This window comes from Anopheles gambiae, chromosome 2 (assembly GCF_943734735.2).
Source record: "Anopheles gambiae chromosome 2, idAnoGambNW_F1_1, whole genome shotgun sequence".
NCBI classification, from domain to species: domain Eukaryota; kingdom Metazoa; phylum Arthropoda; class Insecta; order Diptera; family Culicidae; genus Anopheles; species Anopheles gambiae.
In genome coordinates, this window is record NC_064601.1 from 47,919,645 (window position 1) to 47,937,693 (window position 18,049).

At 43.3% G+C, this 18,049-nt stretch overlaps 1 protein-coding gene across 1 annotated transcript; it reads right to left on the minus strand.

The window, feature by feature from the left end:
- Positions 1 to 8,759: 8,759 nt before the first annotated feature.
- On the minus strand, positions 8,760 to 11,061 carry LOC1270896 (sphingomyelin phosphodiesterase). The gene is made up of 3 exons (XM_309607.6): positions 10,854 to 11,061; positions 9,308 to 10,740; positions 8,760 to 9,211 (listed from the first exon to the last, which is right to left on the minus strand). The coding sequence occupies exons 1-3, from the start codon at positions 10,975 to 10,977 to the stop codon at positions 8,849 to 8,851; spliced, it is 1,920 nt and encodes a 639-aa protein (XP_309607.4). The 5' UTR covers positions 10,978 to 11,061; the 3' UTR covers positions 8,760 to 8,848.
- Positions 11,062 to 18,049: the final 6,988 nt, after the last annotated feature.

The following is an 18,049-nucleotide window of genomic DNA, read 5'->3' on the forward strand; positions in this document are numbered from 1 at the left end:
ATCATCGCACAGCATTCTTCAGAGAATTCCACGACGGTTGATGGTTGTAGGACGGTCGCATTTCCAGCGGACTGCAAGTAGGTCGCAAAAGACGCTTGCTCTGCTATTTCGTTTGCACCGCTGCACTCGTTCGCATTGTTGTAGCATTCGGTGTGCTTGAGCAGTAAAACAGCTCTGCACGTCTGCTCTCTGGACGCAAAAAACACAATCTAGAAGCCTGGACACCCATGGGATACGTTTTATTTAATTTTAATTTAAGTCAATCATTCTCACTGACAGTTTTATTCCGCCTTCTTGCGTCATATTATTCCGAAAGCTGTCACTGTTGCAAATGCATAGAAAAGGAGCAATGGTACATTTGGTGCATTGTCTTTGTGTGTGCTACAGTTTTTCGTATTCCTTTCTTTTGTTTTGTAACAAGCACGATTGAGCCAATCGGGTTTGAAGATTGGCACATTTTTATGTAAAAATGCGCTACTTTGTTTTACATCTGATGTGCAAAAACTAGGCACCAACCGCGGAACAAACATGCAGTACAAAAGGAAACACAATCCAATTATTGAATCATTGAATAACGTTCCGTTCAGTAAGCGTATTTTCGACAAGTGGTTGACAAACGGTTTGACTGTGACGTATCCCAATATCAGTGCATCCCAATTGCATCCCATCTCCCAAATTAGATCGTTTCTATGCAGTGATTTACATACGATCGACACAGCAAAGGGAAGAAATCAATTCGCCGTCACGAATCCAGCAGCAAACACTCCGAAACCAGCAATAATTGATTGAGCATCACCACAGCCACAGGGCTCTGTGAAATTCTCGTCCTCGTCCATCATTTCCTCTCTCTCTATCACACATAGTCGCTCTGTCTCTCCCCCCCCCCCGCTTTGTTCATTTACTCTCTTCTCAACGCGTGCCTGTTGCCCCGAGTCACGAATCTCATCGAACAGCAGTTTCCCCATACGGCGTTGCATACGGTTACGATGAGAAGGATGACTTCCGTGACACCTGTGAAACAGTGTGACAAATTGTGTATTGTCCGTTGACCGCTAAAGCCCAGCGTACGCCCACGACCACCGCCGACCGGCACCGGTCTGGATTTGCGGCGGGTCGGTTTGGTTCGACACAAAGTGTAACCTATTATGACACACTCCAACAAGCTGTAAACAAATTAAATAAACACATCGACAAATAGGCTTAACATTATCATCCCTATTACACGTATCATTATTACACAATTAAGCTGCTCGGTTTTGTAACCCGATAACCTCACCCGGTCGCTGCGGTTGATTCCTGAGTGTCCTGTGCGTTGGGAAAGCATACTCGAGCACTTTTGGGCAGTGGCGATAACATGATTGACCGGTCGAAGAGTGAACACATCCCGGGGAGAGGGTACTTCAAGCACCCAGGTGAACGGACTGTGACCCGTAGAGGTCACTGAAATAGAATGGTTTAGAAGTGGATCTTGCAATACGTCCAGCTATGGGATGGACGAGGGGTCCCAAAATAAGACAGAAAGGGTCGTTTGACAATGATAGTGCGGAATAGGGGAAATAATGAGTCTGGACGGACACATCCAGAAGCGCAGCAATGTGTGAAATGTCAGATAAAATGTGTGCATAATTATGAATTACACAGGCCATTTCTACAACCATCCCCTTCATGGTATCCTTAAGGACCCTGAGGCAATTCATCATGTGTAATTTATTTATTAATTGAAAATTGTAATAAGATATTAATAAAACATTAAATGAACCCAATATTGAAATAGCTTACTTTTCCAACCAACATAATAATTCAGCATCATATCTCCTTTCAACAAAATTCCATAACAAGTAGCTCTAATCAACGAAATTTGCTCGCATATTTCTAATGCTATTTGGTTACTGTCTGAGCTAAAATATTCAACAACAACAAAAAATGCGTACCCAGAGACTATGTATTTTGTGCCTCATCTCTAGCTACATAATAACCCACCCTGATTTTTTTGTTTATCGTCCCAAACCATCCGTGAATAGATTTGTTTGCTAGTTGTTTAAAAAAATCGTCCCTGTCCTGGTATAACAAAAAACTTACAAGAGAGTTGATTAAAAAAATCACCCCACACGAGAGATGGACGGAGGATGAGGGCTTAACATGTTTGTATTTCCTCCCAGAATCAGAACAACAGCGCAAGGGTTCGTCTCTTCCGGACGCTCCGACAGTCAAACTCCTCGTATTGCTGCCTTGCACTCTTGCCGGACAAGTGTTTGACCGGAGTGACTAGAAGGGAAATCCAAAACTCGTTTCAGTGTGTTTGTGCTATAGAGAGGTAAAAAAAATCTGCTCCCACACACACACACTGTACGCTATCGCTTAAACATTAAATTTAGATAAATAAAAAAAACCTTGTTCGGAATATTATGAGACTGCGCTCATGCTCTTTGTTGTACGCACACTTCAGCCTCTTCGTGCAAGGAGAACCCTGCCAGTCGTTTGGTAAATCCGCACCAAGAAAGCGATATCTTCCATCCCGGTTGGGCTCTTGGAAAGAAATGCCCATCTCGCTTACGCACACTGCTCACTGTGCGGGAGCTGATTCCATTTTGGCAACGATGGTGGTACAGACCAGTCCAACGGTGTCTCCTGCCGGGGACTAAGCAAAGAACAAGATGGTAAACGACGTTCTCCGGCAACGCACTGGCTCGGCACGCGGCTGTACGGGACATATCGATTTTCTCGGCCTTACTAAGAGCGCCTGCGTGGCATCGTGCTCAGAACACTTCATCATGGTCGCTTTGTGTTGGTGGTGGCCCGATTCCAACGAACACCACCGTGGACGCCATTTCCTCGTCATGGAGGCAGGCAGGCGTTTTGGGGCGCCAGCTGGCCAATGAATTTCTCTTCTCACGGCGGCTCTGTGAGTCCCTGGCTCGATTGAAACGACACGAAATCACTCACTAAAATGTGGGAAATAAATTTTGTGCAAACTATTGCGCTGCCGAGGCCTACAGTACTGCTGGTCAGTTACTGTCCTTTACACCGCTCCCTGTGGCCTAGGTAGGTAGCCTTCAACAGGCCGAGTGCACCGAATGCCAGGACCAGATGTGCCGGTAATAAATTTATGCACTTCAAGATAAAAATAACAATCGCCACCGCTATATATTTTAAAACACGCGCGCGTACGGTTGGAATTGACCAGCAAGAAGAAACTGCAGCGTGACGTGTGGAAAATGGGGTGACGAGCAGGTGAGTGCGTGCGAGACTGCTTAGAAACGGCGGGGAAAGGATGTAGCGGAAAAGGTGATTAAACAAAAAACGACACGCATGCAAACTATTTTTCCGTCCACCACGTGCCGCGTCAAACGCGACGGATGCGTATAAAAAAGCAGATGCAAGCAAGCCTATTTTTTCGACCAGTAGGTTGCGATTGCGAATTAATGCAAGAAAAAGCGTTTGGGGTGCGGATGCGCGGACTAGTTTTGATATCAAAAAACTAGTTTAACTGGTTCGCGATTAAAAACTATGCCGTACCGTTGAGTGGTTTTGCGATGCGAACGAAACGCACAATCTCACGCCTAGTCGAGGGGCGCGTTTTACATAAAACAGGAAAACAGTGCTACACTGTGAGGCTGACAATGATTTGAACAGCTTTGATTAGTACCGACGACGTTGAAAATAATAAAAAAAGAGTTGTGCAAATGCATTTGCTACACGATGTATTAAGAAAAATATAGAAATGTGAAAATAAAAATAAAATCAAACATTTAAACAATGAAACATACATTTTTAATAATACTTCTCAAATTGAAAACACAAACAATTAACCGCTCAACAATTTAAATTCAAAATTCAATTTAAAATTCAATTCCTTCATCCAGCATCCTGTGTTTTCTCCGGTACCGAAAGCTGAACAAATCCAATTGACTCGTTTGTGCTTTCGCCGTAAAAAAGCTCATTTCGCTAGTGGTGCCCTCTATGAATGACTAGCTGCCAAAGTTAGGTGTTCGTTTTGAAACGTACTGGAGGTCCGTGGAAGATAGAACGCAAAAAACTAACAGTGACACTTTACTTCCCCTATTTCAATCCATGATTGGGTATTGAAAAGAGGAGAAAAGAACAAAGTACATAAGTCCGTTCCCCTTGCACCACAACGAACGTGTCTCTTCGAGGGTGGTTACCTCGTCCTCTTTGCTGTGTATATAAGAATCTAAGTCGTTCATGAATCTAAGTCGTTCAATGGCTAGCATTTCATTCAACTGTCGTTGTTCTCTTTACGTGTTGAGGTAGCTCAAAGATTTCGGCAAGATGTTTTGACTTCTTCGGTTTGGTGATCTACTGTTCGTTTAAGACTTTTAAGTAATAACTCTTGATTGCCTTCAAGTGTTGCAGATAACGGTGGCGATTTACAATAATAATATTGATATGTTTTTTTAAAACAATATTGATTAAATTCATCTCAAACTAATTAGCATATGTTAACCATTTGTTTGAACAAAAACCGCATAACATTCCATTTGATGTGGGGGATTTCATCATTACCTTTCAATGCAATGCTTTAATACAAGCAAGTCCAAGTTTATGCCCCACATAATACCAAATAACAAAAAGAAAATACCGTGTGACACCACATGGTCGTTAGTACAAGAAAATTTAACAGCACATTTGAAAACTGTGATACATACAAAATATTCATTCAATAAAATATTTAAAATAATCATTAATGCGTTTACAAATTATAGCATTTCATTAGCAATATTCGACTTGTTTATTTATCGGCAAATGGTAACATTATTTCTTCAGTGAATTTTTTAATTCATTAGGAACCTTCAGGATGTATTGTTGTTTCAAGTAAAGAAACTGTTCTTTGAACTAGTTAGTTTAGATCGCATTCATTCCATTAACCATGGTTAAAGTGTCCATTTAAGTCCCAATTTCCAATACGATATTCAGTACAGATTTTATTCAAGATAAAGCAAAGTTTAATCCAATTTTATGGTACAAAATAATCTTTTTTTATATGAATATGAATAGTAAATAACACATAAATAATAATCTTGCTATTATTTGTAAACCTCCTTAATCGTTCATGTATCACTTGTTATTCCTCGTACTACTGTAGCTCATCTCAACTGTGCTTATCGATGGTTACAAAAATTAAACAACGATCAAACCTACTGTCTTGTAAATGGACTGACGAAAACAACTATAACAACCACACATATACACAAACACAAGCACAGACAACGTCCGACACACAGGGTGAGCTTCTCGGGCAACTTGGGTTGTTTACGACGATGATTCAAACTTCGAAATTATGCAGATTCGGGCTTCGAGTTTCATTTCCATACATTATTCCTTTACGTTCGGCAAGGGTGATGATGCTGTTGCTGTTGTTGATGTTGTTTTCTCGGACACTGTCCGGTGCAGGAAGCGACTTGCCAGCGTGTGCCGGTACCGTACCGAGCGATCCTTCTTCGAACAGGTCGGGCTACCATTTGCCAGCCTGCCTGCCTGCCTGCCGCACGGGGCAGTCGGTCAAAGGGAAGCACTGTACAGCGGACGGCGTGGTAGCAGAAATTGAACGTACAAGGAACATTTCAAGAGCTCTCCCATAGCATTCGGGCGAGAAAACTTTGCAAAGGCACCCCTTGGACCGCGCACGCCGTCCGGCCGGATGCGTGGTGAGCGGGGTGAAAATGCCATCCGAGGCCATACCCATGGTTTCACAGGGAGGGAAGGTGTTGGAGATCAGCTAAAAATGACAAAGAACAATAGCTTAAAGACAAACCCCATCGGTGAAGAAGTCTCTACTGGTACTGTCTACCATTTTGCTGCATGCAGCTTCATAAGCATCCTTGTACCAAGGGCCAAAGGGATGGCGAGAACGGGTGGGTGTGTTTACGGGGAGGGCCATTCTGTTGCGTCGCTCAAGATCCTGGGAATGTCGAGCTGGGAGTTGAAAGCGGTGGAGAAAATAAACTCTTATGAGCCACATCGACACGTTCGTTCCTACGGGACAGTTGGATAGCTGACGTAGCGCTGTGCCTTACTCGGTTTGGTTCTGTGTGTGGGTATGTTGCTAAATTGCTTCCCAAATGGCACACCACCGCCATGGGGTCCTGTGTCTTGTGCCAATGGTGCTCTTTATCAGCGCAATGATGACCGAGCGCTGGGCGACGGGTACGGGTACAAGTGACAAGAAATTAAAAGATAGTAACGATGATGACACTTTTCCATTGGTCACGATGCTTTAGAGCGAAAAAGAATTGCCTCCGCCAGTCGTGTCACACGCTCATACAAGCATATATAAATGCAAATAAAATAACCGCCCACCCCTTCTGATAACAATCTCGAACCCTGCGTCGTGCAAAGAAGTTGAAAGGCGCCGTGCTGCGTAACAATTTACCTAACCGATGACTAACGCGTCAAATAAGCGTCCTAGAAGTGCGTCTAGGACATTCAGCGTTGCTCACCCATGCAAGGATAATAGAAAAATAAATAAAGCGATGCGAGACGAAGCATGCCATTCAACATTGTTGCTGCTGATGCTGTTGATGCTCCTGATGCACATCTTGATGCACTGTGGTGACGAGCTGCTTGGGAAATGAATATAGATGCATCGTGTGCATGCCAGTTGATGCAGTCCATTGCTCATGGGGAGCAAGATTGAGTGTGTGGGCAAGAAACGGACATCACAGCCATAAATACTATCACGATCACCATCAGCAACAGCAGCAGCAACAACAACGAAACTTTTATGAATAACCAAATTTCTACAGCTGTTGTGTGGAAAGAGTAAAAGTTTCGTGCACTCCTTCCTTTGGTTCTACCCCAATACCCTACCTGGGCGCCGTTGATGATGTCTCTAGCTCGGGACTAACCCCAAAACATTGAGAATTTGGCTACTGTTGCTGTTGCTGCCAAACGAACATTCATTCGATTCAATGTCCTGTTTTAACATGCACGACAACTGTTCCGCCTGGACCGGGCTTTCAGTTGGAAGACATCGGCGACTAGGGTGGACAAGCAAGGATATGTTTGTGTGAGTTCGAAGGATATTCCACCAGGTTTCTTCAACGAACCTACCTCGAAAAGCTTCCACAGACCCACAGTACAGTTGAATAGATCGTGTGTGTGTGTATGTGTGCGCGCGTGTGTGTGTGTGTGTGTATGTGTGGCTATGTACGAAAATAAACTACATTTACACGATTTACAGCATTTGTTGGCCGTCCGTCCGACCCACACCGTCCTACAATGCCCTTCAGCCATCGACACCGGAAAGCAAAATCGGAAGCTATACCAGAACGGATGCATCTTTCCTTTTCAGAACTTTCTTTCATTTGAATGTTTGATGTGCATCAATTTAGGCGAATGTTGGACAAAGTTTGTCCATTTCGAATTCGGCACACGGACTGCCCGGGACTAGCAAAGTGTCGCAAAGCCATTGCTTCGTTGGAGCCATGAGTCCCAACTGGCTGTTGGAAAGAAAGGCAATCCTTCATGGAAAAGCATCGTTTGCACTGGAAACGGTACGGAAGGAGCTCCGCCTTACTTCCACACTGTGGGCAGTGTTGGCGAGCGTACAAAATGGAGAAAAGAAATCTATTCAATGTATTCAAGCCCACTGGTGAATAAGCGAGGAAAGGTGTTTCTAGATTGTTTATACGTCCAGTCTTTAGTCAACATGCTGGAATGGATGATTTGAATAGCGTACGAATTCGAACCTTTTTGTGAATATGTTACGTCACGTAGTGTGACAATATTTGCAAATGTTGCAAATTCTGTATAAAGCAAGAGGTAATTAAGTATACCAATCGATAAATATCAGTCTAATAAATCTTTTTGGTGATTTTTCCCCGATAATTTTACATACAACAGCGCTGACAAATAATGATATAATTTTTAGCTTGCAGTATGTCTAGAAATTATGTTTCTTCTTCTTCTATGTGGCGTAACGTCCTACGCGGACATGCCGGCCTATACAGGATTTAGAGACTTCATTCATTACCACACTGCCGAATAGTCAATCCTTGCTACGGGAGGGCAGTCCATTCTAGACTTGAACCCATGACGGTCATGTTGTTGAGTCGTTCGAGTTGACGACTGTACCACGGGGCAGCCCCAGGAAATTGTGTTTATCAATTAAATAATTTGAAATCCTATCGTTTGAGGTTTTAAACGTAAAAGATTAGATTTTTGTAGATATATTCATCCAAAACCTAATTATTAATTATTACTATTGAATTATATTTTGAAATCACTACTTTAACCGCAGCAAAGAATACATACAATCAAGTTTTATTTCGACTTCCACGGTGCTTTAAAATACCTGGTCCGACAATTATCAAACTCTCTCATTCATCTGGAAACTGGGGTGATATATAGTACTATCGACTCACATATCTCTATAATTTGAAACTCGATCAAGGATATCAGTCGATGTCAAAAATCTGTTTGTTCATAATGTGATTTTCAAAATATATTCTATTTCAAAAACGTTTTAGCATGTCTGCTATTCAGGATTATATATTATATTGAATCATCAACTATCAAATCTCAATTTTGGAAATATAACCACATAGTCGTAAATACAGTAAAAGGTGATTAACGTGTTTCAATCCATGATTTCTTGGACGATCACAAATCGCAAAGTCCCATAGAACGTGAAATAAGTCAGTGAAGTATAAAAATACATGTTACTACATAGTTCTGTAAACTTGAAAGATTAGTATGACATAAATTCTTTAGATCAAAAACAGAGCAATAAACCATCATTAGCAAATGCAGTCTTTATATTTTTTCGGTTAATATTATTACACTTCCACTTTAAGGGAAAACATTGTACACCATCAATCAAATCAAATTACTTTTCCTCGTTAAACAGTTCGTCGTCCAGATTGCGGAAGATGGCAGCGAGTGCGTTACACTTGGTGTCATCGTTTGCCTCGTTGGTGACGATCTGGCAGAGATGGTTCAGCAGACAGTCGCCATCACACCCAGCGGCTATGAACGGATCTCCTCGCTTCACCTTGAACTCCCAGTAGCGGCGCAGCTCGGCTGGATTGGAAGCAAACCGGCGGACGAGCCCGTCAAGCGATGCTGGACTCACGTTCGATAGCTGGAAGTCTCGGCTGAACGAGTACAGCTGCATCCAGATGGGGTTCCGGTTCGGGTTCTGGTTCGCCTCCGTCAGGCTAAAGTACCACGACTCAAAGTCCGTCACATCCTTGAAGAGAAAAAAGTTAAGAAGAAAATATATGCCTTATTGTATGAAGTTTGAATGCCCTATTGTAAGCCATTTTATATACCAGTGATGACTTACGTATGTTTGTGGATTGACGTAGTACACCACGTAGTTGGGATTGTAGTTGCTAAACGGTACAGTACCGCCACCATTGAATCCGGCGCTGATGGCGTGCTGCGGGTTTGCAAGCGAGTAGAACACATTGAACTCGTCCGCATGCGTATGGCCGTGGAAGTGCGCAGTAATGACGTCCCAGAACCGGTCCAGAATGCGCCGATACTGACGGGCCCAAGTGCGATAGCTCGTACCAGCACCGATGGGAATGTGGGCCAGGATGTGAACCTTCTCGCCGGCCGCCTCGGCCTGCAGCAGCGTATCGTGCACCCATTGGAGCTGGGCCTGCAGATAAGCCGGATCGTACAGAATCCACCAGTTGAACGTGTACGCATCGTTGTTGTTCATGCCGATGATACGGAAGCCAGGCCGGACCAGCACCGTGTAGAAGCCTCCCTGCCGGATCGTTTGCTGGGATGCCGTTGGCAACCAGGTGGACCACTGATCGGCCGAAAAGTCGTACAACCATTTGGCGGAGAACTCCGACTGCGTGATGTAGCTTGGGGCGAACACGTTTGTCGGATTGTTCTCATGATTGCCGAGCACGTTGTAGACGGGTTTGCTGCCAAACACATCGCGGAACAACTGGTACGTACGGGTCATCGAAACGATGTTGCCTGCCACGGTCGTCTCCCATACACCGTGGTCGATAATGTCCCCGGTGTAGTAGACGTAAGCCGCGTCCGGATGCTGCCGGGCGGCAGCTCGCACTGCATCCTCTACCGCTTTCCAAGGAGAGTCACAGTCTCGGTAGTCACCCCACTCGCCGGCCCCGTCGGCTGGGTTGGCCGGTATGCCCTGGCCTTCTCGACAGCAGCACGGCTCACCACACACCGCATTATACCCGGTGCGATAGTGTGGATCGTAGTGCACGTCCGTGATGTGGATGATTTTCAGGTCGCTGGCCCCGCGATTCGGCGAGGTCTTGGACGCGGTAATTGGACGACCGCCCGGTTGCACATTGATCGACCAGTTCAAGAAGGCCGGATCCTCCAACACGCACGTACCGGACTGGAAGATGATGCCACAGATGGTCTGCGCGGTAAGGGACGGCCGGTTGTCGATAATGTACAGCAGAATGTCGATGTTTTTGTTCACAATCTTCAAGCAGTTCGGTGGCGTAAGAATGTTGAGCGTTTCACAGGTGGAAGCTGCCTGCAGCGCAATACGATCCCGATCCCAACCGAGCACACGGCGGTAGGTGAGATAGGTGGTGACCAGGGCACGACACGCCGTACACTCTGCCGTCAGGTACGGCAGCGGATGGTTGTCCATCTCCATGCGGAACATGTCAGGCTCCTGACGTATATGCTCAAACATCTCCTGCAGTCGCTCGGACTGCTCGCCCGTTTCAACATATTTCGTGTGCTCCACGTAGAACTCCTTCTCGAATGCCTCTGCTCAGCCGGCCGAACCGAAACGAAATAAAACGCATATAAACTACCCCGTGCTAGTTTTGAAACCCTATCGAATCACACTCCCCATACAAACTCTTCGCGTAATTACTTACCGTCAAACTTTTTCTGTTTTTCGATCAGTTTGGCGTAGTTGGCCGGTTTCACCTGGTAGCTGGTGATCGAACTGATCACTGCCGCCAGAATTACCATCGAGGAAACGATCGCTACACGTCCCATAATGTCGATTGAACTGCGAGCTCGCGTGGCTGCTCCCGTTGGCCAGCGACACCTACTGACCTGAGCAATTCTCTCATGCGTCCGCTATAGCCCGCGCCCGTTTTTATATCAAACCTGTTCTGGAATGTATCGTATTTTTGTGTACCGTTTTCGTTTCTTTTTCGTCACCCCCGTTCGCGCATTCGCTCTTGCTTCTGCCGCGTTATCCTCCATTATCAACGCGTCGTACTCATTGGGTGTGTTCGGCTGTCGGATTGCCTCCTGCCCGCGTCAATACCGTTAGGCCATTAGCGCCCGGAACAGCAGCAACCATTTGCCAGCAGCACGCCCCACCCTTCCCACCTTTTACATCCACGGGACTTTGTAAATGTTTTGGACTGTCTTGGACTGAAATAGAAGCGTCAGTGCTGGGAGGTTTCGTTCGGTTGTATCGGCAAACTTTCATTTTCAAGTGTCATCGCTCAGGTGTTGTTACGAGTCACGATGTACATTTGCTGATAGACGAAGCAGAACTTCCTATCGCGGTTGAGCATCAGGTGGTCTCCAGGGTGGGCATGCAAGATAGTCGGCATTGCAGAGTCTCGTCGATGTTTATAGTAATGTAATGAGTGCCAAAAATATGGTGCAACCATCAAAGGGTGAGAGAGAGAGAGAGCACACATCGATGTAACGTCGACGAAAAGAAAAATTCGAAACAACACGCGATGAACGAGCCCCCATTTAACGTACGATACTACAAAGGTTGCTCTGGCTGATAAACACAACAAACCGAAAACACGTGCTGACAGTGTGGTACGTGAACAGTTCTGGGTGTTTTGATCCAGCGAAAGATAGACGGTCTGGGAGCGCCAGTGAGTCTTAACATCATATCGTTCGATGCGATACATTTAAAGGCAAACCGTTGATTAAGCCTGCTTCTGATTATCAAATTGCATTGAGTAGGGTTAAGTATTACAACTGTTATTTGACCCATAACAAGCGTTTGAATTACATCACTATCACACAGCCAGACAGTCCGTTCTTACTAAAAGGCTGTTAACATAGTTTTCGAAGACAACATATGCATTGAATATTGTAATATGCTTGAGTATACAAATAGTTTTGATAATTTTATATTTTCAATTATTTTCAAAATCGTGCCGTAACAGGAAAGTTGTTTTATATTATGAAATTGTGGATACAGAAAATTGTACAGGATGACAACGTAGAAGATGATACACGTACTCGAGTTCTACTTTATTGTTTCTCGACATTGCGTGTAAAAAACATAAATACATTTTTACAAATTGGTTTGTTTATTAACTTTTTTGAATAACATAACATCCAGTTTTCAGTTCTGCTCGAAAAAATGCAATGTTTGCATAGTATTAGTTGTAAAATTAATAGTGCTAGTAGTATAGGAGTAATAGAAGAAGTAGTAATAGTTGAAAAGTCTAATCTCAAAACTTACGCTGGTCACAACATTATTTTTTCGGACAAAAATGGGCTACATTGGTATCTTCGAACAAGCAAAATGATTGTATTTATGGAGTATGTCTCCTTGATATACCAGCCGTTAAAATTACAGTCAAACGATATCAAAATGCTTCACCTGAGCTGGTTTGGGCTCGAAATAGCGACAAAAGGAAAGTTGCCATTGTTATTGATTGACAGAGGCGTAAAACTAAGCAAAGTACGGTTTACAGTTACTTTGAAAAGCGTTGGCGAACCGTTTACAAATACAAGGGAGATAGATTTGAACACAACTATGAAACATGTAATTTTACATATTAAAGATGTTATAGACATCGATTGCGCTGGTAAATAAAATCTGGTTTAATTATTAAGACACATACCAAATACATCACTTTTACGTTGCTACTCTATAGGTCAAATGCCTCAATGCATCCAATGTATTTTCCCTCAATGTTTGGGTGCCTCAATGTATTTTCAAAAATACCATACTACAATCAACGATCAGCCATTTAAAGCTTCAAAGCTAATTTCTGTTTTCAAAATAACATGTTTAATATTTTGTATTGATTTGTTTCTTTCTCTGCGACAGGCAACACTAAAACTATCGTAAAAATAAACTATATACAAACTGAATCTCGATGTGCATTGTAAAGCCTCTTCTGCGATATTTAAAGCAGTTGTTCAAACTCTAATAGGTTCTCTAATTGCCGACAACAAAAACTTCAATCTGAAATTGCATCAAATATGTTGATTAAGAAGTTTAGTGTTACAGCCGTTTCGTCCTTAAATACCTTGATTTCAGCTAAAATTAGGGCGCGCATGTTTTTAAACATAACTATATTAACGGCAGATCTTTAATAACAATATCAATAAAAATCACAGCCGATACAAAAACATCGTTTAAAGAATGACCATACTTTTTTCTGCAAGGCGAAAGAACTCCGTTGGAGCCAAAACTATTCAAACAAAGCCTCTATAAACTATTCAAACATTCATACTTTTTCTGGAAAATTGATTCTAAATGTGGAGCGGTTCGATGGTGCAGTCATCCACTCGAACGAATCGAACGCCGTCGCTCCATAGCAAATACTGATTATCCGTCTGTGTGGTACTGAATAAGTCTCGAAAGCCTATATAGCCAGCATGTTCGCGTGTAACGATACGCCAAATAGATGAAGATCTTCTTCTTCTAATATTAACGCCAAATAGATGAAAATCTTCTTCTTTTATTTTGCAGAACGTCCTACGCGGATATGCCGGCCTATAAGGCTTTCGAAACTTGATAGATGAATACTAATTACTAATGATACTAATTATTGTAAATTTTCTTTGGCTGTACTATGTTTTGGAGACTTTGAATAATATAATCGCCTTATTCCAGACATTTTATGGTTTTCAACTCTCATACACAACGGCTATAGGCAGGAGCGGATGAATCAGTAAGTAAACTAAGCGGACGCGCAAAAGAGATCCAACCTCGCTAACAATTAAATTTGCTTTTCAATCCTTCTCTAGTTTACAATTCATATTACAATTTCTCGCTCAACACTTCAGAATGGCTATATCACGTAACCGCTAAGGGTCTCGTGTTAATCCGCCACAAGCTATAAGTACCACACGATATTGATAAGTAAGAAGGAAGCAAAGCAAGCGCATGACACTATTATCCTATCTAGTGGTGTGGAAAGCGACAAGTCTACTATTAAACTATACTTCTATAACCAAATAAACATTTATTATAACACCTAGACACTGTGACAAAAATGCACAGAACAATCATTCGACACTTTGCTACTTGCATAAATATAACGATGTAACATTTCACCCTACTTTCTTGCAACCTCCGGAAAAGCTGTAAAATGTATCATTCGGAAACAATGCAGCGCAACACATGAAAAATAGATTCCGGAAAAGTTATCCACAGCGCAACGGGCCGTGTGCCGGGCTGACCGAAATGGTCGGTAGGACAAACGATTGCCAGCCCATAGAAAGCTCGCCGACTTGTCTTTGTTCACGGTGTTGGTGTTGTGGTTTCCAGCAAAGTTTTGGGTCTTTGGTCTGAAGCATACTTGAGCATACACAAACCCTTGTACGCACACACACACACATACCCAGGAAGTAGTAAGTGCTACGAGATAACTACTTTGCTGCTTTCCGACACGTCGCCTGTCTTGGTAGCACTTCCTTTTGCTGGATTTGCCCCTGGACAAGACAAGGCACCTCGGAAAAGGGTAGTGCCGGCCCTACCGTTTTTGTTAAAAGCGTAGCCAAACAATGCGATTAAATAAAGGGCTTGAGAAAAACCGGATAGTACCCGACTGCCTATGAATTCTTAAAACTATCTTTTCATTTTTCTCTGCAACACGGAGAGCATGGTGGTGGTGAAAATTTTACAAACTCCGGCTAGCCTTACATTCAAGCCTGCATCAACAATACTGCAGAGAAGCCAAACCTTGGTTGATTCTAGAGGAAAATTTTTATCCGCTGATTCACTTGGACTTTTTTTGCGCAGATGAAAAATAATGAAATATTTACAAATATGTGTAAAAATAAATATAAACAAAGCAGTTTCCTTTAAGTTGAGTCGTGTACCTTTTTGTGCACAAACATACATCGTGTCGTGTTTAAATCTCGTTCTCGTCGGAGCCCAGGAAGAAAAGCGTAATCAAAATTCCAACAGTTATCCATTTAATAAATGGAAACCGTTACATGTCGCTTCCAAATCTTTCCCCTCCTTGGCAGAGCAGAGAACCAGCAATTCAAGGATGCAAGATGCTAGAAAACCGGGTTTTCCACTTTTTTCACAGCATCACTGTTTGCAACGTTGTGTCCGTGCATCGTCTTCCAGCTCAACACGAATCGGACGCATCCTGAAGGAACTGTGGCTTGGGAAAACAGGTTCTCTACGAGTGTGCCACTAACGGTCAGGAAGAGACTGGACCACATTTGGTGGCGGAAGAAGGGTCCGTCGTGAGAACGCAGAATGGTTTAGTCAACCGTTCAACCGTTTCCAAAAACGGAACTCCAAGTATCAAGGAAAGCTATGAAACTATAAAGCGAAAGAGATAGCAAGCAAGAAAAACAGAGAGAGGGATAGAGAGAGTGTGAGAGAGAGAGAGAATCAAGTAAAAACTAACATTAAAAAAACTCATCAAACTACTACGCCAGCCCAAAGCAATCAAACTCGTTTTCTTCTTCCTTTGTGCCGAAATATTCCTTAGGTTTCACTTGAATAGATTTAGATTAGGAAAGCTGTTGGCTTCCTTTTGCCGCTTACTCAGCAGCTCAGCAACAGCAGCAGCAGCATCAAAATTGCTTACCGACCACAAGCATACACTCTCCCAGGAGCAATTTTTCGTGCCAGAAAACCCATCCCACTGTGGTGAGCTGTGGGCTGCTCGGTAATGGTGGAGGTGCTGCTGCTGCTGCTGCTACTTCTGCTGTTGGGTTGGCACAAGTTGGCACAAACCGACCAGCTCGGTCTCCGCACAAAAGTAATAATTTTATAAATTGCACAAGTAAAGTTGTTGATTTTTCCTTCGCCCTCACTCCTCCTTAAAACTTTCCATCCAACGGGACTGTCGGACACTATGGGAACAGTGGGCGGTATGTGCTTGGACGGAGTGAATATTTTGATAGCTAGCTGATTAGATATGCTCGATGTTTTCGGGTGAAGAGGGAGTAGGGTTTGGACATCCCACAGTGAATGATGGTTCTTTCTTCAATATTTTGGACTACTCGGAGCTACGCTAATCAACTTTTATTACAGTGAAAAGATACGTTTCTACCCAAAAATCGACATCAGCTCATATATTTGATTGAGTTTGTGACGTAAATTATTTGTTTAAACTGTAATTTAATCATCCACAGTTTAAAGCACCAAACAAAACACCAACACATTCAAATACAAAGAATCCATCCCTTTTGCTAAGGATAAAAAAGAGCAAAAACATCACTATCCTAAGCAAGATGAAGAGCTGTGTGGCTGTTTTGCATCTTCTTCCCTCATCTAAACGCTGTAGAATATGAATCCTCAAGCAAAAGAGGGTTGAATGGCACGAATACACCAACACGCTACAAACACAACGCAAAGGCACTACTTTTTAGGGTGGATCAAAGAAGTCCCTAGATTTGCATGCTTTCTTCTTAACCAGCACCATAACCACCACCCCCACTATCAGAACCATTTGGTCAGCCGTACGACCACTTCGACTCCCATCTTGTACGAAGCTACACATGCAGAAGGGTAATAACGAACCATCTTATACGATGTCTGTGTGGGTTTGTCTGTCTATGGGGGCGAATTTTGTATGCTCTAAATGGTATGCTGTGTGAGATATTGTATACGCTTCACTCCTTCGAGGGATGACTACATGTGTGCGTTAAATTCTGCAATCGCACGCATTACACACCATATACGATGATTTTGGCTTACATCCCTCACTAAGGCGTCGTACAGTGGGCGATGGTTTAAAGATTAGCCAAACGAACGGAGGGATTTGAAGAGTAGGTCAGCATTTACTTGCCATATTCCACCGTGCGTGTAAGGGTATTGGATTTGATAGCCACAGTGTCTAAATAGAGAAACGAGAAACGATTTGTCATGCCGCGTAGCACGATTCCTACTTTTACAGAACAACAAGAAAATGGGTGTCTGGCTTTGCTGGGATCGATCGATTTTGATCCAGTTCACATAAAACTCTTTGAGCTGGGTTCGAAAGCGACCGTCCATCGCTGTAAGATAAAGCGAGTTTTTCTCCGAAATTTGTGCCGAATCAACAACAGCATCCTGCTATCTAAACCATTACATAGAAGTATAGGCCCACAAAATCAAACCTTTCTCCACAGTGACCCTACCCAGCATAGTATCTCGGCATCTGATGGGTTCCAGCAATGGTTTATCTTTCTTCTACTTTTTTCTGACAGCTCAGCTCTTGGTGGGCTAGGAGGCGAAGAGTTGAGCCAACTTTACGTCCTAAAGAAACGTCCAAATACCTACAGCACGAGTGACCGGGTGAGAGCAAGCAGTAGAAAACTATTCCTAATTTCACGTCACTGCACTAACCGAGAATGATGACAAGTTAATTAAAAAAGTTATGGGAAATAACACATAAAAACTCGTCCCAAGTACATGTGTGTGTGTGTGTTTGTATGGACGGGTGGATGGCCAGAGAAAATATGAAATCAGTGAACGTTTCATCAATAAAAACAATACCATTTCACCCAAACCTGAGCAAAGTGCAGCAGCACCTAGAAGAAGGGAAATCTCCGGTGGCTGAAGGTTACCGGGTGCTATGTGGCATAAGGTTACGTTGGGCCCGTTAGCCCGGCGTTGAGGGCCAATTTCAGGATTTTCATCATGCTCTTCTCCTCACCCAATGGCTGCTCGAATCGAATCCTATACAACACTTCCATCCCTAGGTCGAAACGTTTGAGATGGGAACGAGGAGTTTACATAATCTTTAATCAGAAGAAACATTTTCCTTTGGCTGTGTGATATGGCAAAAAAACGCACACACACACACACATACAGATAGAGTACACCCACCCGCATCCCATAGCAAAAGGTCGGTCCGAACTGATACGCTCCCCCATCGTCCACCCTGCCCGCTGTAGA